We start from the raw sequence: 25,480 nt of genomic DNA, 5'->3' as shown, positions 1-25,480 counted from the left end.
GATACATAAATGTGGAAGTTGTGCCAAGTTAGAGTATGAACTGCCACCATAGCATCCATGGTAGTTTCTGATCCATGACTACAGTAATCTTGGCACCTGACTTCAGTAGATCTATATTCGTGGCCTGGTAAAAACAACATCTGAGAGATTGCTGTTATTGTTCAGTTGCTTAGTCATGTCTGCCTTGTTCAACCCCATGGACGGCAGCACGCCAGGCTTCCCCATCCATCACTATCTCCTGGAGTTTGCTCAAACTCATGTCCATCAAGTCAGTAATGCCATCCAACCATCTCACCCCCTGTTGTCCCCTTCTCCTCTTGCCTTCAATCTTTCCCAGAATCAGGGTCTTTACCAATGAGTCAGGTCTTTACCAATTATTTGGCTCTTTGCATCAGGTGGCCAAAGTGTTGGAGTTTCAGCTTCAACAGCAGTCCTTCCAATGAATATTCAGGACTGATTTCCTTTAGGATACACTGGTTTGATCTCTTCACAGTCCCAGGGACACTCAAGAGTCTTCTCCAACACCACAATTCAAAAGCATCAATTCTGTTGTGATCTCTCCATTTTCGTTTCTAATTTTGTTAATTTGGTTCTTCCCCCTTTGTTTCTTAATGAGTCTTGCTAATGGTTTGTCAATTTTGTTTATTTTTTCAAAAAACCAGCTTTTAGTTTTTTTGATTTTTGCTATGGTCTCTTTAGTTCCTTTGGCATTTATTTCTGCCCTAATTTTTTAAGATTTCTTTCCTTCTACTAACCCTGGGGTTCTTCATTTCTTCCTTCTCTAATTGCTTTAGGTGTAGAGTTACGTTATTTATTTGACTTTTTTCTTGTTTCTTGAGGTAGGCCTGTAAAGCTATGAATCTTCCCCTTAGCACTGCTTTTACAGTGTCCCATAGATTTTGGGTTGTTGTGTTTTCATTTTCACTCATTTCTATGCATATTTTGATTTCTTTTTTGATTTCTTCTATGATTTGTTGGTTATTCAGAAGCGTGTTGTTTAAGAGACTACTACCAGCAGCTCTATGCAAATAAAATGGACAACTTGGAAGAAATGGACAAGTTCTTAGAGAAGTATAACTTTCCAAAACTGAACCAGGAAGAAATAAAAGATCTTAACAAACCCATCACAAGCAAGGAAATCGAAACTGTAATCAGAAATTTTCCAGCAAACAAAAGTCCAGGACCAGATGGCTTCACAGCTGAATTCTACCAAAAATTTAGAGAAGAGCTAACACCTATCTTACTCAAACTCTTCCAGAAAATTGCAGAAGAAGGTAAACTTCCAAACTCATTCTATGAGGCCACCATCACCCTAATTTCAAAACGAGACAAAGATGCCACAAAAAAAGAAAACTACAGGCCAATATCACTGATGAACATAGATGAAAAATCCTTAACAAAATTCTAGCAAACATAATCCAACAACATATTAAAAAAATCATACACCATGACCAAGTGGGCTTTATCCCAGGAATGAAAGGATTCTTTAATATCTGCAAATCAATCAATGTGATACACCACATTAACAAATTGAAAGATAAAAACCATATGATTATCTCAATAGACGCAGAAAAAGCCTTTGACAAAATTCAACATTCATTTATGATTAAAACTCTCCAGAAAGCAGGAATAGAAGGAACATACCTCAACATAATAAAAGCTATATATGACAAACCCACAGCAAGCATTACCCTCAATGGTGAAAAATTGAAAGCATTTCCCCTAAAATCAGGAACAAGACAAGGGTGTCCAGTCTCACCACTACTATTCAACATAGTTTTGGAGTGTTGGCCACAGCAATCAGGGCAGAAAAAGAAGTAAAATGAATCCAGACAGGAAAAGAAGAAGTGCAACTCTCGCTGTTTGCAGATGACATGATCCTCTACATAGAAAACCCTAAAGACTCTACCAGAAAATTACTAGAGCTAATCAATGAATATAGTAAAGTTGCAGGATATAAAATTAACACACAGGAATCTCTTGCATTCTTATACACTAACAATGAGAAAACAGAGAGAGAAATTAAGGAAACAATACCATTCACCATTGCAACAAAAAGAGTAAAATACTTAGGAGTATATCTACCTAAAGAAACAAAAGACTTATACATAGAAAACTATAAATCACTGATGAAAGAAATCAAAGAGGACACAAACAGATGGAGAAATATACCGTGTTCATGGATTGGAAGAATCAATATTGTCAAAATGGCTATACTACCCAAAGCAATCTATAGATTCAATGCAATCCCTATCAAGCTACCAACAGTATTTTTCACAGAACTAGAACAAATAATTTCATAATTTATATGGAAATACAAAAAACCTTGAATAGCCAAAGTAATCTTGAGAAAGAAGAATGGAACTGGAGGAATCAACCTGCCTGACTTCAGACTATACTACAAAGCCACAGTTATCAAGACAGTATGGTACTGGCACAAAGACAGAAATATAGATCAATGGAACAGGATAGAAAGCCCAGAGATAAATCCACGAACCTATGGTCACCTTATCTTCGACAAAGGAGACAAGGATATACAATGGAAAAAAGACAACCTCTTTAACAAGTGGTGTTGGGAAAACTGGTCAACCACTTGTAAAAGAATGAAACTAGAACACTTTCTAACACCATACACAAAAATAAACTCAAAATGGATTAAAGATCTAAATGTAAGACCAGAAACTATAAAACTCCAGGAGGAGAACATAGGCAAAACACTCTCTGACATAAATCACAGCAGGATCCTCTATGACCCACATCCCAGAATTTTAGAAACAAAAGCAAAAATAAACAAATGGGACCTAATGAAACTTAAAAGCTTTTGCACAACAAAGGAAACTATAAGCATGGTGAAAAGGCAGCATTCAGAATGGGAGATAATAATAACAAACGAAGCAACAGAGAAAGGATTAATCTTAAAAATATACAAGCAACTCCTCCAGCTCAACTCCAGAAAAATAAATGACCCAATAAAAAATGGGCCAAAGAACTAAACAGACATTTCTCCAAGGAAGCCATACAGATGGCTAACAAACACATGAAAAGATGCTCAACATCACTCATTATCAGAGAAATGCAAATCAAAACCACAATGTGGTACCATTACATGCCAGTCAGGATGGCTGCTATCCAAAAGTCTACAAGCAATAAATGCTGGAGAGGGTGTGGAGAAAAGGGAACCCTCTTGCACTGTTGGTGGGATTGCAAACTAATACAGCCGCTATGGAAAACAGTGTGGAGATTTCTTAAAAAACTGGAAATAGAACTGCAATATGACCCAGAAATCCCACTTCTGGGCATACACACCGAGGAAACCAGATCTGAAAGAGACACGTGCACCCCAATGTTCATCACAGCACTGTTTATCATAGCCAGGATGTGGAAGCAACCTAGATGCCCATCAGCAGACGAATGAATAAGGAAGCTGTGGTACATATAAACCATGGAATATTACTCAGCCATTAAAAAAATCATTTGAATCAGTTCTAATGAGATGGATGAAACTGGAGCCCATTTTACAGAGTGAAGTAAGCCAGAAAGATAAAGACCATTACAGTATACTAACACATATATATATGGAATTTAGAAAGATGGTAACGATAACCCTATATGCAAAACAGAAAAAGAGACACAGATGTACAGAACAGACTTTTGGACTGTGTGGGAGAAGTCGAGGGTGGGATGTTTCAAGAGAACAGCATCGAAACATGTATATTATCTAGGGTGAAAGAGATCACCAGCCCAAGTTGGATGCATGAGACAAGTGCTCAGGCCTGGTGCACTGGGAAGACCCAGAGGGATCGGGCAGAGAGGGAGGGAGGAGGGAGGGGGGATCGGGATGGGGAACACATGTAAATCCATGGCAGATTCATGTCAATGTATGAGAAAACCCACTACAATATTGTAAAGTAATTCGCCTCCAACTAATAAAAAATAAATAAATAAATAAAAATTAAAAAAAAAAAAAACACAAAAGCATCAATTCTTCAGTGCGCAGCTTTCTTTATGGTCCAACTCTCACATTCATATATGACTACTGGAAAAACTATAGCTTTGACTATACAAGTCTTTGTTGGCAAAGTAGTCTCTGCTTTTTAATATGCTGTCTAGGTTGGTCATAGCTTTTCTTCCAAGGATCAAGTATCTTTTAATTTCATGGCTGCAGTCACCATCTGCAGTGATTTTGGATCCCCCAAAAATAAAGTCTGACACTGTTTCCACAGTCTCCTCATCTATTTGCTATGATGTGATGGGACCGGATGTCATACTAGTTTCTTGATTGTTGAAATTTAAACCAGCTTTTTCACTCCATTTTTCACCTTCATCAAGAGGTTCTTTAGTTTCTCTTCACTTCTGCCATAAGGGTGGTGTCATCTGCATATGTGAGGTTATTGATATTTCTCCTGATTCCAGTTTGTGCCTGATACTTGCATGATGTACTCTGCATATAAGTTAAATAAGCAGGGTGACAATATACAGCCTTGGCGTGCTCCTTACCCAATTTTAAAGCAGTCCATTGTTCCATGCCCAGTTCTTACTGTTTCTTCTTGACCTGCATACAGATTTCTGTATGCATACATGAAACAGGTAACGTGGTCTGGTATGCTAAGCTCTTTAAGAATTGTCTATAGTTTCTTGTGATCCACACAATCAAAGGCTTTATTATAGTCAATGGAGCAGAAGTAGATGTTTTTCTGGAATTCTCTTGCTTTTTCTATGATCCAACAGATATTGGTAATTTGATCTGTTGTTCCTCTGCCTTTTCTAAATGCATCTTGAACCAGGACCAATTTCTGGCATGCCCACAGTTAAGGTGGAGTTGAAAGCAGTGCCAATGACAGTGTAATATGAGAATTCACACAACAGAAGAAAGGTGACATGCAACAGAGAACATCTACAGGTGAACAGGTCCAGAAGAGAAATAGTGATTTCCCTTCCAGTGGGAGTGCTCCAGTCCTATTTACCTTGTACTCAGATCAGAAACAGCTAAGAAACACATCTAGGCCTTCTACTCCAATAACTAGTGAGCAGATTCCACCTCTGACAGGGCAGTGACAACCATAGAGCAAACAGAAGGCCCTGCTTAATACTCAGTTTGGGTTTTGTCCACCACAGTATCAATCACACGTCCTATAAAGAAAATAATGGCCAGCATACACTGAGGAAAGAGGTGGCAGACATCTATACTAAAAACAATTCTCCTACCCCAAAATATTAAATCCACACAGGCTATGTAGGGATGTTCTCACATTAAAAACCTCCCCAAAGCAGTCTCAGGGTCTGTCATTGAGAGAAGAACCTGCAGAGCATTTTCCCTTTAAGGCCAGCAGGGCTTGAGTGCAGGAGCTCTACAGGGCTGGGGGAAACAGAGACTCCATTCTTGCAGGGCACATAGGGTCTCACACACACTGGTACCCATCACAAAGCAGTACTTCTATAGGAACCTGGGCTAAACCTACCTAAAGGTATTGCAGGGTCTCCTGGGGAGGTGAAGGTCAATTATAACTCACTGTGAGAGCAAGGACACTGATAGTAGAAGCCCCAGGAAATATAATTTTGAGTGAACTCTCACAGAAGTTCAAATTTCAACACCAAGTCCTGACACCACACAACAACCTGCAGGCTCCAACCACCAAGATAGGAAAGCCTCAGGACAAACAACCACCAGGATAGGAATACAAACTCAACCATCAGAGGACAGGCTGCCTAAAGACATCCTGAGCTCATAGTCACCTCAAAACACATCCCTTGACATGACCCTGTATATCAAATGGACAAGACCCAGCTCCATGCACCAGAGAGTAGGAACCACTCCTATGTAACAGGAAGCCTGCACAAACCCCTGGACCAAACTCACCAGGGAGCAGACATCAGAAGAAAGAGGAACTATAATCCTGTAGCCTATGGAAAGGAGACACAGACAGAATGAAATAACAGAGAAATATGTTGCAGATGAAGGAACAAGATAAAAACCCAAAAGGCAACTAAATGAGTTGGAAATAAGCAATCTATCTGAAAAGGAACTCAGAGTAATAATAATAAAGTTGATCTAAAATCTCAGAAAAAAAAATTAAAAAAAAAAATCTCAGAAAAAGAATAGAGGCTCAGATTGAGAAGGTATAAGAAATGTTTAACAAGGTGCTAGAAGTTTTAAACAAGAAAAACAAAAGAGATTAACAATACAATGACAGGAGTAAAAAATGCACTAGAAGGAGTCAATAGCAGAAAAACTGAGGCAGAAGAATGAATAGACGAGCTGGAAGACACAGTGGGGGAAATAATAGTCACAGAACAGAATAAAGAATAAAGAATGAAAAGCAAGACAGTTCCAGAGAACCCTGAAACAATGTTAAACACACCAACATTCACATTATAGGGGTCCCATAAGGAAAAGGGAAATAGAAAGTGCCTAAGAAAATATTTGAAGATATTACATATGAAAACTTCCTTAACATGGGAAAGGAAACACTCACTCAATTACAGGAAGTGCAGAGATTCCCATGTAGGAAAAAAACAAGGAAGAATATGCCAAAACACATTAAATTAAAATTAAATTAAATTAAAATCAAATAAAAATATATTAAAAGCAGCATGGAAAAAGTAACAAATAACATATTGAGAGGGTAACAGGCAGGAAGGCCAGGGGTCTCCAAATGGAGGAAATAGGCTTCAAGTGTCAGACATTTTTATATCTCTTAAGCGGCAGGAGGAAACAAACTAGCAATATTTTTTTTCCTTCTCTATACAAATTTAGAAGGAGGTTTCTCTTAAAATACTGTGTTGCCATGACACCTTGTTTCACCTGAAGCTAACTATTCTCAAACCTTGAGTTAACCAATACATTTTTCTTATGGAAATGTTTGTCTTAAGCTATGTTAATGTGCTATGCATTTACCCCAGACTCTGTCTTCAAGTCGGTTCTGCCTAATGGCTCAGAACCTACTTGACAAACCAGTATGTTATACTCAGATATTGTTCCCCTAATCTATGTAAATGAAATTATTTGTATGGTAATCTGCCCTTCTACAAGATTCAAGTCAATCGTTTTATGGCCTGGGATGAATCATCTGGTACCAAGATGATCCCCAAATGCAACTTATGGATGAGGGGCCTGGTGCCATTCTGAGTTTTAAGATATTCCTTTCCTTCATTAACAGACTGCTAGTGACTATAATAACATCCAGCTGAAGACTAGCAGGGGGGTACTCTTTCTGCCCCCTTCTGATGCCTATGTCAGAAGCTTTCTCTGTCTCCTTTATACTTTAATAAAACTTTGTTACACAAAAGCTCTGAGTGATCCAGCCTCGTCTTTGGCCCCAGATTGAATTTGTCTCCTCTGAATGCAAAGAATCCTGGCATCTATCATTCAGCAACAACCTTTCAATACAAAGGGATCACTATAATGTTATTAGATGATTTTTCAACAGAAACTTTGAGTCAGATGGGAGTTGCACAATATGTTTAAAGTGAGTAAAGGGAAAAGCCTACAATAAATAATATTCTACCCAAAAAGACCCTCATTTAGATTCTATGGAGAAGTCAAAGCTTTACAGACAAGTAAAAGTTAAGAGAAAATTCAGAACCACCAAACTACCTTTACAACAAATGCTAAAACGAACTTCTCTAGGTGGGAAGGAGACCAGCAACTTAAAACAACCTTGTATACTGCTATACCAAAACCTCATGGGAAGGCACACCCAAAAACTACAATAGGTACATGCAAAATAGAATAAAAAAAGCAACCCAAACAAGATTCTTACTAAATATGGTCATCAAATCACAAGAGAAGAGAACAAAAGAGGAAGGGTATAAAAAAGGCCTACCCAAATAAATTTAAAACAATTAAGAAAATGGCAATAGGAACATACATATCAGTACTTACCTTAAATGTAAATGGATTAAGTGCTCCAACCAAAAGACATAAAGTAACTGAATGGATACAAAAAACAATAGTGTATATACTTTCTACAAGAGACACACTCCATGTAGTGGTACATACAGGCTGAAACTGAGGGGATGGAAATTTTATTTATGGAAATTTATTTCCATGTGGATGGAAATAAAAACTGGACCAGCTATGATCATATCCAACAAAATTTACTTTAAAATAAGGACTATTATAAGAGACAAGGAAGGACACTGCATAATGATCAAGGGATCAATCCTAGAAGAAGATATAACAATTGTAAATATATGTACACCCGTCATAGGAGTACCTCAATATATAAGGAAAGTGCTAATAGTGATCAAAGGGGAAACAAACAGTAACACAATAACAGTGGAGGACTTTAACACCCCACTTACACCAATGGACAGATAATCCACAAAGAAAGTTAATAAGGAACACAAGTCTTTAATGACACATTAGATCAGATAGACTTAATTGATATCAATAGAACATTCCATCCAAAAGCAGCAGAATACATGTTATTCTCAAGTGCACATGGAATATTCCCCAGGATAGAACACATCTTGGATCACAAAGCAATCTTGGCAAATTAAGAAAACTGAATTTGCATCAAGCATCTTTTCTGACCACAACACTATGAGATTAGAAATCAATTATAAGAAAAAAAAACACTGTAAAACACAAATACATGTAGGGTAAACAATATGCTAGTAAACAACCAATGAGTCACTGAAGAAATCAAAGAGGCAATCACAAAATACCTAGAGACATATGACAGCATAATCATGATGATCCCAAACCTACGGGATACAGCAAAAGCATTTGTAAGAGGGAAGTTTATAGCAATACAATCTTACCTCAGGAAACAAGAAAAAATTTCAAATAAACAACATGACCTTACACCTAAAACAACCACAGAAAGAAGAAAAAAGCTAAACCTAACATATCTGCAAAAAAAAGCATCCCAGAAGGGGTTAACCTCCTAAATATACAAAGAGCTCATGCAGCTCCACATGAAAACAAACAAACAAACAAAAAGGAACAACCCAATAAAAAAATGGGTGGAAGAGATAAATAGACATTTCTCCAAAGAAGACATACAGATGACCAAGAAGCACATGAAAAGATCACTAATTATCAGAGAAATGCAAAGAATGGAGGAGACACATGTATACCTATGGTCTATTCATATTGAGGTATGGCAAAATCATCACAATATTGTAAAGTAATTATCCTCCAATTAAAATAAATTAATTAATCTAAAAGTAAAAAAAATTAAAAAAACTACAATGAGGTATCAATTCACACTGATCAGAATAACCACCATCAAAAAATTTACAAACAATAAATGCTGGACAGGGTGGGGAGAAAAGGAAACCCTCCTACACTATTGGTAGCAATGTAAACTGGTAGAGCCAGTGTGGAGAAGAGTATGGAGGTTCCGTATAAAACTAAAAATACAGCTACAGTATGATCAAGCAATCACACTCCTTGGCATATAGTTGGAGAAGACCATAATTCTACAGTATAAATGAACCCTGATATTCATTGCAGCACTATTCACAAGAGTCTGGATATGGAAGCAACATAAATATCCATCAGTAGAGGAAGAGATAAAGAAGATGTGGTGTGGAAATGGAATATTAAACAGGCTTTAAAAAAGAATGAAATAATGCCATTTGTGGTGACATGGATAGGTATAGAAATTGTCATACTGAATGAAGTCAGACAGAGGAAGACAAACATCGTATGTCATGGTTTACGTCTAGAATCTAAAATAAGTGTAAAAACGAACCTCTTTACAAAATGGAAATAGAGTCACAAATGTAGTAAACAAACTTATTGTTACCAAGGGGGAAAACAGGGCACAGGTAAATTGGGAGACTGTGATTGACACATATGTACAATACATAAAACAGATAAATACTAAGAAAATCCTCTGGTGGCTTCCCAGGTGGCTCAGATAGTAAAGAAACTGCCTGCAATGCAGGAGACCCAGATTTGATCCCTGGGTCAGAAAGATACCCTGGAAAAGGGAATGACTACTCAATTCAGTATTCTTGCCTGGAGAAATCCATGGACAGAGGAGCCTGTTGGGCTACAGTCCATGGGGTCACAAAGAATCAGACACGACTGAGTAACTAACATTTTGACTCACTTACTTTTTGGAAGGAAAGTTATGACCAAACTAGACAGCATATTAAAAAGCAGAGACATTACTTTGCCAATGAAGGTCTATCTAGTGAAAGCTATGGTTTTTTCCAGTAGTCATGTATGGATGTGAGAGTTGGACCATAAAGAAGGCTGAGCACCAAAGAACTGATGCTTTTGAACTGTGGTGTTGGAGAAGATTCTTGAGAGTCCCTTGGACTGAAAGGAGATCCAACCAGTCCATCCGAAAGGAGATCAGTCCTGGGTGTTCATTGGAGGGACTGATGTTAAAGCTGAAACTACAATACTTTGGCCACCTGATGCAGAGAGCTGACTCACTGGAAAAGACCTTGAGGCTGGGAAAGATTTAGGATGGAGGAAAAGAGGATGACAGAGGATGAAATGGTTGGATGGCATCACTGACACAATGGGCATAGGTTTGGGTGGACTCTGGGAGTTGATGATGGATAGGGAGGTCTGGCATGCTGCGGTTCATGGGGTCACAAAGAATCTGACACGACTGAGCAACTGAACTGGAACTGGAAGAATCTATGGTATTGCACAGAGAACTCTACTAAATTCTTTATAATGACCTACATGGAAACAGAATATAAGAAAGAGTGGATATATGTGTATGTATCACTGATTCATTTCACTGTACAGTAGAAACTAAAACATTTAAAATCAAATATACTGTAATAAACATTAATTTAAAAAATAAAATTAGAAATACTGCACTTACATTAAGTATATACTATTTAAAACACAGTGTTGTTAAAAATTCAATTGAGTTTATTTAGAAATAGAATTACTTCTCATAATTTCAGAGGGAAACTTTCTTAAAAATGTTCAGGGGCAAGAGACTCCCATAGAGAATAAACACAAAAAGAAACACACCAAGATGCATATTAATCAAACTAACAAAGATTAAACACAAAGAACAAATATTAAAAGTGGCAAGGGAAAAGCAACAAATAACATAAAAGGGGATCCCCATAAGGCTAACAGCTGACCTTTCAACAGAAATTCTGTAGGCCAGGAGGGAGTGGCAGGATATACTTAAACTGATTAAATTTAAAAAAAAAATACACCAAGATTACTCCATTCACATTTGATGGAAAAATCAATTTTTAACAGATATGCGGAAGTTAAGAGAATTCAGCACCAACAATCTAGCCTTACAACAAATGCTAAAGGAACTTCTCTAGACAGGAAACACAAGAGAAAGAAAAGACCTATGAATAAAACCCAAAACAAAATAAATGGTAACAACATCATACGTATCAATAACTACCTTAAATGTAAATGGATTAAATGCTTCAACTGAAAGACACAAACTGGCTAAATGGATACAAAAACAAGAAACAGTATATATGCTGTCTACAACAGACCCACTTCAGGTCAAAAGACACATATAGACTGAAAGTTAGGGGATGAAAAAGATATTCCATCTAAATGGAATCCAAAAAAGTGGGAGTAGCAATACTCATATCAGATACAATAGACTTTAATGTAAAGACCATTACAAGAGGCAAGGAAGGACACTATGTTATGATCAGGGATCAATCCAAGAAGAAGATGTAACAATTTTAAATATACATGCACCCAACATAAAAGCACCTCAATACATAAGGCAAATGCTAACAACTATTAAAGAGGAAATTGACTGTGACACAACTATTAAAGAGGAAATTGACTGTGACATAATAATAGTTGGAAACTTTAACACCCCACTCACACCAATGGACAGGTCATCCAGATAGAAAATTAATAAGGAAACACAAGCTTTAAATGACACATTGGATCAGTTGGACCTAATTGATATCGACAGGGCATTTCATTCAAAAACAATAAATTTCACTCTTTTTTTTTTCAAGTGCACATGGAACATTCTCTAGGATAGATCACTTTTGGGTCACACATCAAGCCTTGGTAAATTTTAAAAGACTGAAATAATCTCAAACATCTTTCCTGACCTCAACATTATAAAATTAGATATCAACTAAAGGGAAAAAAAAACAAAACTGTAAAAACCACAAACACAGAGACACTAAGCCTTATGCTTCTGAATAACCAAGCAGTCACTGAAGAAATCAAAGAGGAAATTAAAAAATACCTAGACACAAATAACAATGAACACTTGACTACCCAAAACCTATGGGGTGCAATAAAAGCAGGGCTAAGAGGCAAATTTATTACAACACAAGCTTATCTCAAGAAACAAGAGAAGTACCAAATAAACAATATAACCTTAAATCTAAAGCAACTAGAAAGTGAAGCAAACACACAAAACTAGAAAGAAAGAAATCATAAGAACCAGCAGAAATAAATGAAAAACAATAACAAATGTAAAAGACAAAATAAAACTAAAAGCTGATTCTTTAAGAAGATAAACAAAATTGACATACCATTAACCAGACTCATTAAGGAAAAAAAAAGACAAATCAGTAAAATTAGAAATGAAAAAGAAGTTACAACAGACAACATAGAAATACTAAAATCATAAAAAAAAGAAAAAAAAAAAAAAAACTACTACCAGCAACTATATACCAATAATATGGACAACCTAGAGGAAATGGACAAATTTTTAGAAAAGTATGATCTTTCAAAACTGAACCAGGAAGAAGTAAAAAATATGACCAGGCCAATCACAAGAATAAACATTGAAATTTAATCAAAAATCTTCCAAACAAAAGCCCAGGGCCAGATGGCGTAGAGAACAGCTAGTACCTATCCTGCTTCTAGTCTTCCAGAAAATGGCAAAGGAAGAAAAACTCCTACACTCACTATACTTGGCCACTATCACCCTGATATCAAAACCAGACAAAGGAGCCACAAAAGAGAGAAAATCACAGACTAATATCACTGATGAACAAAGATGCAAAAATCCTCAACAAAATTCTAGCAAATAGAACCCAAGAAGACATTTAAAGGATCATACATCATGATCAAGTAGACTTTTCCACAGGGAAGCAAGGATTCTTCAATATATACAAATGAAACATGGTGGTATACCATATTAACAAATTGAAAGATAAAAACCATGTGATCATTTCAATATATGCAGAGAAGGCTTTTGAAAAAATTCAACACCCATTTATGATTAAAAATATATACTCTCCATAAAGTAGGCATAGAAGGAACCTGCTGCTGGTGGTGCTGCTAGGTCGCTTCAGTCATGTCCAACTCTGTGCAACCCCAGAGACGGCAGCCCACCAGGCTCCCCCGTCCCTGGGATTCTCCAGTCAAGAACACTGGAATGGGTTGCCATTTCCTTCTCCAATGCATGAAAGTGAAAAGTGAAAGTGAAGTCGCTCAGTTGTGTCCGACTCTTAGTGACCCCATGGACTGCAGCCTACCAGGCTCCTCCGTCCATGGGATTTTCCAGGCAAGAGTACTGGAGTGAATTGCCATTGCCTTCTCCGAGAAGGAACCTATCTCAACATAATAAAGGCCATATATGATACACCCACAGCAAACATCATTCTCAACACTGAAAAACTGAAATTATTTCCTCTAATATCAGGAATAAGACAAGGGTGCCCACTCTCATCACTATTATTCAATGTAATTTTGGAAGTCCTAGACACAGCAATCAGAGAAGAAAAGAAATAAAAGGAATCCATATTGGAAAAGAAGAAGTAAAACTCTAAGTTTGCAGATGCATGTATGATCAGTTGCTTCATCCTCTCAAACTCTTTGTGATCCCACGGATGGTAGCCTGCCAGGCTTCTCTGTCCATGGAATTTTCCAGGCAGTAATACTGGAGTGGGTTGCAATTTCTTACTACAGGAGATCTTCCTGACTCAAGGATCGAACCCATGTCTCCTGCATTTCCTACATTGGCATGTGAATTCTTTACCACTGAGGCACCTGGGAAGCCCTGTTTGCAGATGATATGATACTAGAGAAAAAAACCTTAAAGATGTCATGACAAAATTACTAGAGCTAATCAATGAATGTAGCAAAGTGGCAGGATATAAAATTAATACACAGAATTCCTTTGCATTCCTAGATAGTAACAATGAAAAATCAGAAAGAGAAATTAAACAAACAATCCCATTCACCATTGCAACAAAAATTAAAATACTAGGAATAAATCTACCTGAACGGACAAAAGACCTGTATGCCGACAACTATAAGACACTGATGGAAGAAATTAAACACGACACAAACAGATGGAGAAATAGACTATGGTCTTGGATTGGAAGAATTATACTGTGAAAATGACTATACTATCCAAAGCAATCTATAGATTCAATGCAATCTCTATCAAACTACAAATGGTATTTCTAACAGAACTATAACAACAAATTTCACAATTTGTATGGAAACACAGAAGACCATGGATAGCCAAAGCAACCTTGAGAAAGAAAAATGGGGCTGGAGGAATCAACCTTCCTAACTTAGACTATACTACAGTGCTACAGTCATCAAGACAGTATGGTACTGGCAAAGAAAAAAAAAAAAAAACAGAAATATAGACCAATGGAAAGAGATAGAAAGCCCAGAGATAAGCCCACACCAGTGGGCACCTTATCTTTGACAAAAGAGCTGAGAATATACAATGGAGAAAAGACCTCCTTTCCAATAAGTGTTGCTGGGAAAACTAGACAGCTACATGTAAAAGAATGAAACTGGAACACTTCCTAACATCATATACAAAAATAAACTCAAAATGGATTAAACACTTAAATATAAGGCCAGAAACTATAAAGCTCTTAGAGAAAGTCACAGGCAGTACATTCTGACATAAATCAAAGCAAGATCCTCTTTGACTTACCTCTTAAAGTAATGGAAATAAAAACAAAAATAAATAAATGGGATTTAAAAGCTTTTGCACAGAAAAGGAAATGATAAATGACTAAAAATGCAAACCTCAGAATTGGAGAAAATAATTGCAAACAAACAAAAAAAAAAAAACTGATGAAGGCTTATTCTCAAAAATATATAAGCAGCTCATACAAAGAAAACAAATAGCCCAATCAAAAAATTAGTAGAAGACCTAAACAGACATTTCCCTAAAGAAGACATACAGATGACCAATAGACACATGAAAAGATGCTCAACACCTCTAATTATTAGAGAAATGTAAATCAAAACTGCAATGAGATTATGTTACACCAGTCAGAAGGCCATCATCAAACAAAATCTACAGACAAAAAGTGCTGGAGAGGATGTGGAGGAAAGGGAACACTCTTGCACTGTTGGTGGGAATATAAATTGATACAGCCATTATGGAGAACAGTATGGAGATTCCCTAAAAAGCTAGGATTAAAACTACCATATGACCTAGCAATCTCACGACTGGGCATATAGCCTGTTGTTTTTCAGTCACTAAGTCATATCGAACTCTTTGTGAACCCATGAATTGCAGCATGCCAAGCTCCTCTGTCTTTCACTATCTCCCTGTGTTTACTCAATCTCATGTCCATTGAGTCAGTAATTTCATCCAACCATCTTATCCTCTGTCCCCACCTTCTCCTGTTGCCAGCATCAGGGTCTTTTCCAATGGGTCAGCCCTTTGTATCAGGTAGCCAGAGTACTGGAGCTTCAGCCTCAGCATCAGTCCTTCCAATGAATATTCAGGGTTGGTTTCCTTTAGGACTGACAGGTTTGATTTCCTTGCTGTTCAGGGGAGTCTCAAGAGTCTTCTCCAGCACCACAGTTTGAAAGCATTAATTCTTCAGCCCTCAGCTTTCTTTATGGTCCAACTCTCAAATTCATACGTGACTACTGGAAAAAACATAGCTTTGACTATACAGATCTTTTTTGGCAAAGTGATGTCTCTGCTTTTTAATATACCACCTAGGTTTGTCATAGCTTTTCCGAGAAACAAGCGTCTTTTATTTTTGTGGCTGCAGTCACTTTCCACAGGGATTTTGGATTCCAAGAAAATAAAATCTGTTACTTTTTCTACTTTTTCCCCATTTATTTGCCATGAAGTGATGGGACCGGATGGGTTTTCCAGGTGGTGCTAGTGGTAAAGAACCTGCCTGCCAATGCAGGAGATGTGAGACATGGGTTCGATCCATGGGTCAGGAAGATCCTCTGGAGGAGGGCATGGCAGTCCACTCCAGTATTCTTGCCTGGAGAATCCCATGGAAAGAGGAGCCTGGTTGGCTAAAGTCCAAAGAGTTGTACAGAGTCAGCCACTACTGAAGCGACTTAGCACACACACACAGTGGGACCAGATGCCAAAGACCAGCAGCGGGACAACCAGTACACTGGGCATATCCAGTTACATGGAGCAGCTGAAGGGCATGTTCCTGATACAGCCTGAAAAACTGGAGGTCTGCTGGAGAAGAATGGCAAACCATGTCAGTATTCTTGCCTTGCGAACTCCATGAATGGAATGTAAAAGGGCATAAATGCTGAAAAAAATCATAATTGAAAAAGGTCCATGTACCCCAATGTTCATAACAGCACTATTTACATAGCTAGGACATGAAAGCAACTCATACGTTCATTGATATATGAATGCATAAATAATTTGTGGTATATATATTCAATGCAATATTACTCAGCCATAAAAAAGAACATATTTGAGTCAGTTCTAGTGAGGTGGGTGAACCTAGAGCTTGTCATACAGAGTGAAGTAAGTCAGAAAGAGAAAAAACAAATATGGTATGTTAATGAATATATAAGGAATCTAGAATAATGGCATTGATGAACCTATTTGCAGAGAAGGAATGGAGATGCATATGTAGAGAATGAACCTGTGGACACCGTGGGGAAGGAAAGAGTAGGATGGATAGAGAAAGTAACATAGACATATATACACTACCATGTGTAAAATAGATAGCTGGTGAGAATTTGCTGTTTAACATAGGGAGCCCAGCTATGCACTCTGTGGTGATCTAGAGGGGTGGGATGAGGGAGAGGATGGAGGCTGAAGAGGAAGGTGATGTAAATATAATTTGGTTTATTTGTGTTGTTGTACAGCAGAAACCATTACAACATTGTAAAGCAATTTTACTCCAATTAAAAATAAATTTAAAAAATAAAATCCCATTAAAACACAATAAATGAGGCCTAAAAATTCAATCACATAAAATTAAAATTATACTATTGGGAATTTTGATGACAAGCAATATTTTTTAGTTATTTTTTATTGTCACAAAATATAAAAATTTTTAAAAATTAATTGCTATATTGTAGACAAGTAAATAAACTCTGAATTGAAAAAGTCCTCAAGGATCAGGGATCATTCACTTCCTAACAGAATCTCTCTCCATCATGAAGGAGAAACTTAACTTATTTATCTTCTCTTGAGAATGTTGGACTGGCATACAGGAGCTGGGAGCTAATGTCACTCATCATATACTGCTTTATGTTTTCCTAGCATTTCAGTGTAAGCATCAAATTAATTTTATATCCAAACCATGGGCATCAGTATAAAATTATCACTAATTTATTTTCTTAAAGTGGAATAAACTCTTGGTTTTCCTTCCTTTTTTCTGAGGAAATATAATGACAATGTGTGTGTGCATGCTCAGTCACTTCAGGCGTGTCCAACTCTTTGTGACTCTATGGACTGTAGCCTGCCAGGCTTCTCTGTCCATGGCATTCCTCAGGCAAGGATAGTGGAGTGGGTTGCCATGCCCTCCTCCACAGGATCTTCTTGACCCAGGGATTCAACCCAAGTCTCCTGTGTTTCCTATATTGGAGGCAGATTCTTTACCTCTTGAGCCACGTGGGAAGTCCTATAATAATATACCGTAGGAAACCCCTCAAACATGGCTGAAGAAGTGTACTGATAAAGCTAATGCTGCAAAAAAAAAAATCAGTAAAAGAAAGTAAAGAATTTCTTGTGCTGCTAATATTGGATTTGTAATATGAGCACAATGATATTTTCTCTTAAATAAAGGTACTTAAATATCCTAAAAAAATGTTTCGGGATAAATTCTTTGTTTTCACTTAACATGTTTTCACACTCAATAGAAAATGACTAATATGATGAAAAATATCTATGAGATGATAAGTTTATCATAATATGCATACCTTAATAAAATGGCTTAGGAAATGGAGAATTATAATGATTTAGTGTGATAAAGTAAATATGACTAACAAGGTTAATTCCAACTATTAAAATTTATGAAGTTTTAATAATAACTTTGAGAGAAGCATGATACATTGAATATTTATAGTTAGGCTTTCCTTTACACTGTAACTAATAATTGGAAAAAGTTTATGAATAATCTTTATTCACTCATTCTAGATTCATGGAAGCTAAATTCAACATGCTGTTTCCTAGGCTAGAATAACCATTTTTGTTAATAATTCTTTAATTTTCCTTCTTTTAACATAGCATGATAAAATTAATAACTAAAAACAGATGATTTGCCTTATTTTCCAAAGTGAATTGAAAATCTAGGATTAAGATGCCTTTTTTTCTGAATTTCTGATGAAATAATCTCAGGCCCAAATCTGTTAAAGCAACTGCCATTTTGTAAGTGTCATCATATTATTAATTAAACTTGAAAACAAGCTGATTTCAAAGGCCAGACACATTTAAGCTTACCCTGAGGACGGTTAGCTTTTCTGCGAGCACCAAGCCGTTGTGCCTCATCTTCTGAGTCAAGGTCGTGTCTTTCATTGTCAGATATGATCTTGTGCTCTTTTTCACCATCAGACTTTATAAGGTATTTCTCCCTTTCTTCATCCATTTGAAGTCTCTCATTTTCAGAGTGCAACAGAGACTGTTCCATCTCCATCATGTGTGTATGTCTTTCACTTTCAAATTCATTTTGATATCTTTCATTTTCAAAATCTGTTTCATGTTTTTCAGAATCAGAGTCTATTTGATGTCTTTCAAACTTACCCCAGTGCTTTTGAAGGCCTTCTTGACATCTTCCAGAGCTATCCTGAAGTCCTGAAGATCTGTGTTGGTATTTTCTAGAGCTGTTCCAGCATCTACTATAGTCAAAGTTCAACTGTTGTCTTTCAGAGCTAGTCACGTATCTTTCAAATTCATACCCAAGGCCCATCCAGAATCTTTCCAAGTCCGAGGCTCTTTGGCAATTTTCAGCCTTCATTATGGGATTCACTGAATCAGAGCTCATATCCAGGCTTTCAGAATCCAAGTCCATTGTGTGTCTAACAGACCAAGAATCTACATAATGCCTCTCAGTTTCAGTGCTCAACTGGACTGTGTTAGCATTCATGAGGCATTTCACAGAGGCTGAGGCTAGCTCATATCTTCTTGAGTCTGAGTCCATCCTACATGGTTCAAAGTCAGAGTCCATTATATGTCTCTCAGCTCTAATCTTCTGGTGTTTTCCTTCCTCCATCAGATATATCCCAGATGCAGAGTCTGAGTCTATTGCATCCCATTCCATGTATGAGTCCATCACATATCTCTCAGATGCAGAGATTAGCCAGTGTTGCTCAGTCTCCATTATTTTTTTTTCAGACTCCATGAAGCGTTTTATAGAATCTGAGGCCATTTGGCATTTTTCTGCCTTCAGCAGGTGTTTCACAGATGCAGAAGCCATGGGGTATTTTTTTGAGTCTGAGTCTATCCTGGGTCTTTCGTTGTCAGAAGCCATCACATATTTTTCAGAATCAGAGTCTGCCAGGCTTTTTTCTGAATCTGGGTCGATATGGTGTTTCAGAGAGTCAAATTCCAGCTGGCATTGTTCAATTCCAACTAGGTGTTGCTCTAGGTTTGATGACATCTGGAATTTTTCTGCTTCCAGCAGGTGTTTCTGAGAGTCCGGGTCCACGGGACATTTTTCTGAATCTGAGTCCATTCCCCATGTTATTGAGTTTGAATCTTTTGAGTGTTGTTCTAAGTCAGAGTCCATACCAATGCCTCTGTCAGAGTCAGAATTAGTCACACAGCTTTCAGAGCCAGAAGTCAGCAGAGGGGCATCACTTTCAATTATCAATAGGTCTTGGAGAGTTTCATAGTCAAAATAATTGGTTGAATTGTTAGAAATGTTTGTATCAGAAACTTCTGTTTCAGATGTGCTTCCTTCAACATGTGGCATGACAACTGCTTCTTCATTACTTAAAGAAAAGACAAATATGAATACTTAAAAATATTAATCAAATGTTGGCAAATACATTATTTCTCTGTTGAAAAGTCTTCTGTAGGGGAATATTATAAAGTACATATACCTATCAGACTTTAGAAAGCATGTGACATCATTATGCTTCTTGTGAACAAATCAGAAGAAAATCAGTGTAGGTAGATTTTACATTCATTTGCATTTACCTTCATATTAACTATTTTTCAGTGCACCTGAAAGTACTCACCTGAATATAATACTTCCTTACAATGTACTATTTTTTTGTCTTTATCCAGTCAGTGCATCATTATTTTGAAAACTGAATATTATGCTAAAATGTGGTAGAAAAAAATCACTATTTCTATATTCTATTCCAAGTTAAGATTACATGTATATAGACTTATTATCAGTGAAACTTACCTTTGAGTGCAGAGATTTTCTAGAGAAAAATATTCAAATCTATTAGGTACTGTTTCATTTGGAAGGGACACATCTTGAAGGGGAAATATATGTTCAATGGATGAATTAGTTGCAGTTTTTGGCTGCAAAGCAAAATAAATCATAAACAAAATTACAATTTCTTAGTTACATTTAACGTGAAACATAGCACATTTAGGTATTTTGATTGTAGGAAGGGTGTCACTTCATTATCTGTACTTGTGTTTAAGGGAAAGTTATAATGAGAACATTTTTCAAAATAAAACTTCAGAAATAGCATTTAAGTATAAAAGAAAATACGATAGACACATTGTGAGATATCTTCCTAGCCTCTACTTTTCCATAAACTAATGTCCATCCCCAAATGCCTCATTGGTGCTATGTTGCCTTGGAGTAATTGGTGTTTGATGCAAATTGGGGCAATAAGATTTTTTTCCTGCAGAGTTTGAGTTAGAATTCAGAATAGTTCTTCTTTTTCCCCTGCTGGTTGCTTGAAATAAGGACAGGCAATCATGGGCAGTATGAAGAAGTAATGTCTGGCATATGCCTAGAGAAGCAAAAAAAAAAAAAAAAAAAAAAACCAAAACAATGTAGAGAGTGTAAATAATGAAATATCAATACACTAAGGAAGCATAAACAAGGGATCATATGCCTCTAGAGAAACATATGATATATTTTCTACCTGAGCTCCTAATTCCAGTTCCTACTAAGTAGTAAGTTTACTTTCTGCCCTTGAGCTTTCTAAGATCTTTTCAAGATCTTTGACTTAATGTTTTTACCATGCTTCTTTTCTAAAAAATTATTTATTTTAATTGGAGGCTAAATACTGTACAATATCATGGTGGTTTTGGCCATACATTGACATGAATCAGTCATAGGTGTACATGTGTCCTCCATCCCAAATTCCCCACCCACCTCCTTCCCCATCCCATCCCTCTGGGTTGTCCCAGTGCGCCAGCTTTGAATGCCTTGTTTCATGCATTGAACTTAGACTGGTGATCTATTTCACATATGGTAATAGACATGTTTCAATGCTATTCTCTCAAATCATCTCATCTTCACCTTCTCTCACAGAGTCCAAAAGTCTGTTTTTATCTCTGTGTCTCTTTTGCTGTCTCGCATATGGGGTCATCATTACCATCTCTCTAAATTCCATATATATGCATGAATATACTGTATTGGTATTTTTCCTTCTGACTTACTTCACTCTGTATAATAGGATCCAGTTTCATCCACCTTATTAGAATTGATTAAAATGCATTATTTTTAATAGTTGAGTAATATTCCACTGTGTATGTGTACCACACCTTTCTTATCCATTCATTTGCCGATAGACATCTAGGTTGCTTCCATGTCCTGGCTATTGTAAACAGTGCTGCGATGAACACTGGGGACACGTGTCTCTTTCAAATCTAGTTTCCTTGGTGTCTATGCCCAGCAGTGGGATTGCTGGGTCGTATGGCAGTTCTGTTTCCAATTTTTAAAGGAATCTCCACACTGTTCTCCATAGTGGCTGTACTAGTTTACATTCCCACCAACAGTGCCCTCTCCAGCATTTATTGTTTGTGGATTTTTTGATAGCAGCCATTCTGACCAGCGTGAGATGGTACCTCATTGTGGTTTTGATTTGCATTTCTCTGATAATGAGTGATGTTGAGCATCTTTTCATGTGTTTCTTAGCCATTTGTATGTCTTCTTTGGAGAAATGTCTGTTTAGTTCTTGGGCCCATTTTTTGTTTAAGCCAGTATGAGTGGGGTCTGTTTCTTGAGAGAATAGCATTGAAACATATACATTACCATATGTAAAATAGATGAAAAGTGCAAGTTCAATGCATGAAGCAGGGCACCCAAAGCTGGTACCCTGGGACAATCCAGAGGGATGGGGTGGGGAGGGAGGTGGGGGGTTTAGGATGGGGGGTTCACATGTATACCTGTGGCTGATTCATGGTGATGTATGGCAAAAACCATCACAATATCATGAAGTAACTACCCTCCAATTAAAATTAATTAGTTAAAAAAAGAATTCTAGCAGAATAAAACAAAATAACGAAAAGGTCCTTCATAAGACATCAAAACTGCTGTTAATACATTATTGTTAACCTCAAAGTAGAACATACATAATAAGTGAGACTTAGGTGAAGAAGTAGTCCAAGAAAAGGAAAAAGAAGAGTTGAAAAATGATCAAAATGAATTTTATCTACTAAAGAGATATATTCCATCTTCAACAAAACTTGAGTAAAAAATAATGGATTTAAACTGTAACATGTTATTTAAATACAATATAAGAAAAAATACTCAAGTTTTAACATACTATAGAATTAATTATAATAAAATTTTTGGAATCTCCTGTCCCAGTCAATAATTGTGAGGCTCAAATGAGATAGTATTTAAGAGAAAACACTAATTCAAAATAAAAGATAAGGACAAATAATATAAATTATTAACAGATATTAAAAAGAAGGGTGATTTTATTTATAAACAAAAGTATGAGAAATATTGATACTTCCACATCTTAGGTGAGATATATAGCAAACAATTTTCATGTGCTTCTAAATACTGATCTATAAGTGCAAATATTCAGAACTACTTTGACTCCTATTCTGAAATCATAGTAATGGGTTTCCATTATGATTGCTCTGTCACTAGTTTTCATTATTTTGAGTCAAGACAAAAAGCGTTAGGGAAAGTACAGCAAATTTTATTCAATCAGACATTATCTAAATTTAAACAAATAATATCTGCCTTCATAGGTTGATAACTAACATCTTTTCATGTGTATGAGTTACTAGTATGCCTAGTCTCCTGAGAAAATATATACATCATGCTTCTCCTCTTTCCAAAAGAATATTCTACTATGTTAAGGAAAAATCTAGCAGAAAATACCTAAAATGACCTATATTTTACTCCATATATAGCTTTTCCCCTTCAAAATCAGTTTTTTTAAGCAAAAACCATCATTGTTAATCTTTAATAAAATTACATGAAAAAAATAAAAATCTGTGATATGCAGAGTATTAAGGATTTTAGGACTTAAGTAAGGAGTTTAAGGGGAATAGGGGAGCATGGCAAGGGACTCCTTTATTTTTTAAAGGGAGTAAGGCTCGCTCTTTATGGAACTTGACTCTTCAATGGTCTGTTTGCAAAGTAGTTCCATCATTGTACATTGTACATTTCACTAGAGGCTTACTTTGGGAAAGCATCACTACTAAGATTTTCCAATTACAAATTAAAGTCAAGGAAAGAAGTCATAATATCCAAGTATTTTCAACAGGCACCCTAAGTCTAGCCCAGTTTATGATGAGATGAACAAGCTGAGAGACTAACAAATTATGCCCATGGGTCAAATCTAGCCCACTATGTTTTTGTATGGCCTAAGAGCAAAATAAATTTCTCACATTTTATATAAAAAGTAAAATGTAAAGTCCATTATCTCATCAGTGAGAACAATTTTTTCAACAGTTGAGAACACTGTGTATTTGACCTGGTAAGCAACAGATATTTAAGATATTTAGTCTTTTACAGAAAAAGTTTGCCATTCTATGCACTAGATGATTTCCAAGGACTTTCTGATTCAGAGTCCAAGAGCCTATGCTTTTAAGCAAAATAAAAGTATTAGCAATAAGAATGCTAACAGAATTATGGAAAAGAATACACACAGAATTTTAACAAGGAGTTATAAAATAATAAAGGAACCAGTCAGAACTGAAGAGTATATTAACTGAAAGGAAAAACACACAAGAATGAATTAACAACAGACTAGGTGACACTGAGAAATGGATGAGATCTGAAATATAGAAAAAAGGAAATCACCCATTTAGAACAGCAATAAGAAAAACAAATAAAAAAATGAGAATCATTCACAGGACCTCTGAAAAAAAAAAACATTCAGCATACCAACAATTGCTTTATATGGGTTCCAGAAAGAGAAGATAGAGAGAGAAAAAAAAGGTCAAAAATATATTTGGTGAAATTATAGCTGAAAATTTCCCAAATCTGAAAGAGGAATCATATATCTAGGTACAGGAAGAACAGGGGGTCCCAAACATAATGAACCCATACCAAGACATAACATAACCAAAATGGCAAAAGTTAAAGCTTAAGAGATAATTTTGAAGGCATCTAGAGAAAAATAAAGTCATATACAAAGTAATTCACATATGGTTATCAGCTGATTTTTTTTTTTTGCAGAAATTTTGGAGGACAGAAGGGAATGACATGATACATTCAAAGTGCTGAAAGAGAAAGAAAAAAGTAACCCAGGATACTATACCTAGCAAGATTATCATTTATATTTGAAAGAGAGATAAAAAACTTACAGAATAAGCAAAAAACTAAAAGAGCTCATCAATAAAGAATGATGGAATGAATATGAAGATGTAAAATATGACACTAAAAACATGTAGGGTGAAATAAAAATGTATATCTTTTAGAGTGCTTGAACATAAATGGCTACTACTTTAATACATGCAAATATAGTTATATTGTTGTTGTTTATTTGCTAAGTCATGCCCAACTCTTTTGTGGCTTCATAGACTGTAGCCCACCAGGCTCTTCTGTCCATGGGATTTCCCAGGCAAGAATACTTGAGAGGGTTGCCCCTGCTTCTCCAGGGGATCTTCCCAACTAGGGACTGAATCCATGTCTCCTGCACAGGCAGGTGGATTCTTTATCACTGAGCCACCAGGTAACCCATAGACATACTAATAAGTCAATATATATGAGCCCCATGGTAACTACATATCAAAAACACAAAAACTAAAGAGAAAGGAACACAAGTCTACCACTAAAGAAAATCTTCAAACCACAAGGGAAGAAAATAAAAGGAGACAGAAAGAACAGAGATGAATTACAAAAGCATACAAAAACACAAATAACAAAATGAGAAAAATTACATGTCTACCAATAATCACTTTAAATGTCAACAGATTAAATGTTTTAATCAAAATATATAGGATGAATGATTGGA

General features: G+C 36.3%; 1 protein-coding gene across 1 annotated transcript in view; it reads right to left on the bottom strand.

The window, feature by feature from the left end:
* LOC110149659 (uncharacterized) overlaps positions 1 to 25,480 on the bottom strand; it is a 366,055-nt gene that overhangs the window by 33,287 nt on the left and 307,288 nt on the right. The window contains exons 9-10 of the mRNA XM_070461789.1: positions 20,497 to 20,618; positions 18,585 to 20,074 (exon numbers count right to left, since the gene is read on the bottom strand). Coding sequence (XP_070317890.1) covers positions 18,585 to 20,074; positions 20,497 to 20,618 — 1,612 coding nt within the window. The remainder of the gene's footprint in view (positions 1 to 18,584; positions 20,075 to 20,496; positions 20,619 to 25,480) is intronic.

The sequence above is a fragment of the Odocoileus virginianus genome, chromosome X (genome assembly GCF_023699985.2).
Source record: "Odocoileus virginianus isolate 20LAN1187 ecotype Illinois chromosome X, Ovbor_1.2, whole genome shotgun sequence".
Classification (NCBI taxonomy): domain Eukaryota; kingdom Metazoa; phylum Chordata; class Mammalia; order Artiodactyla; family Cervidae; genus Odocoileus; species Odocoileus virginianus.
Note: the sequence above shows the minus strand (reverse complement) of the source record. Positions and strands in the feature narration are given on the sequence as shown.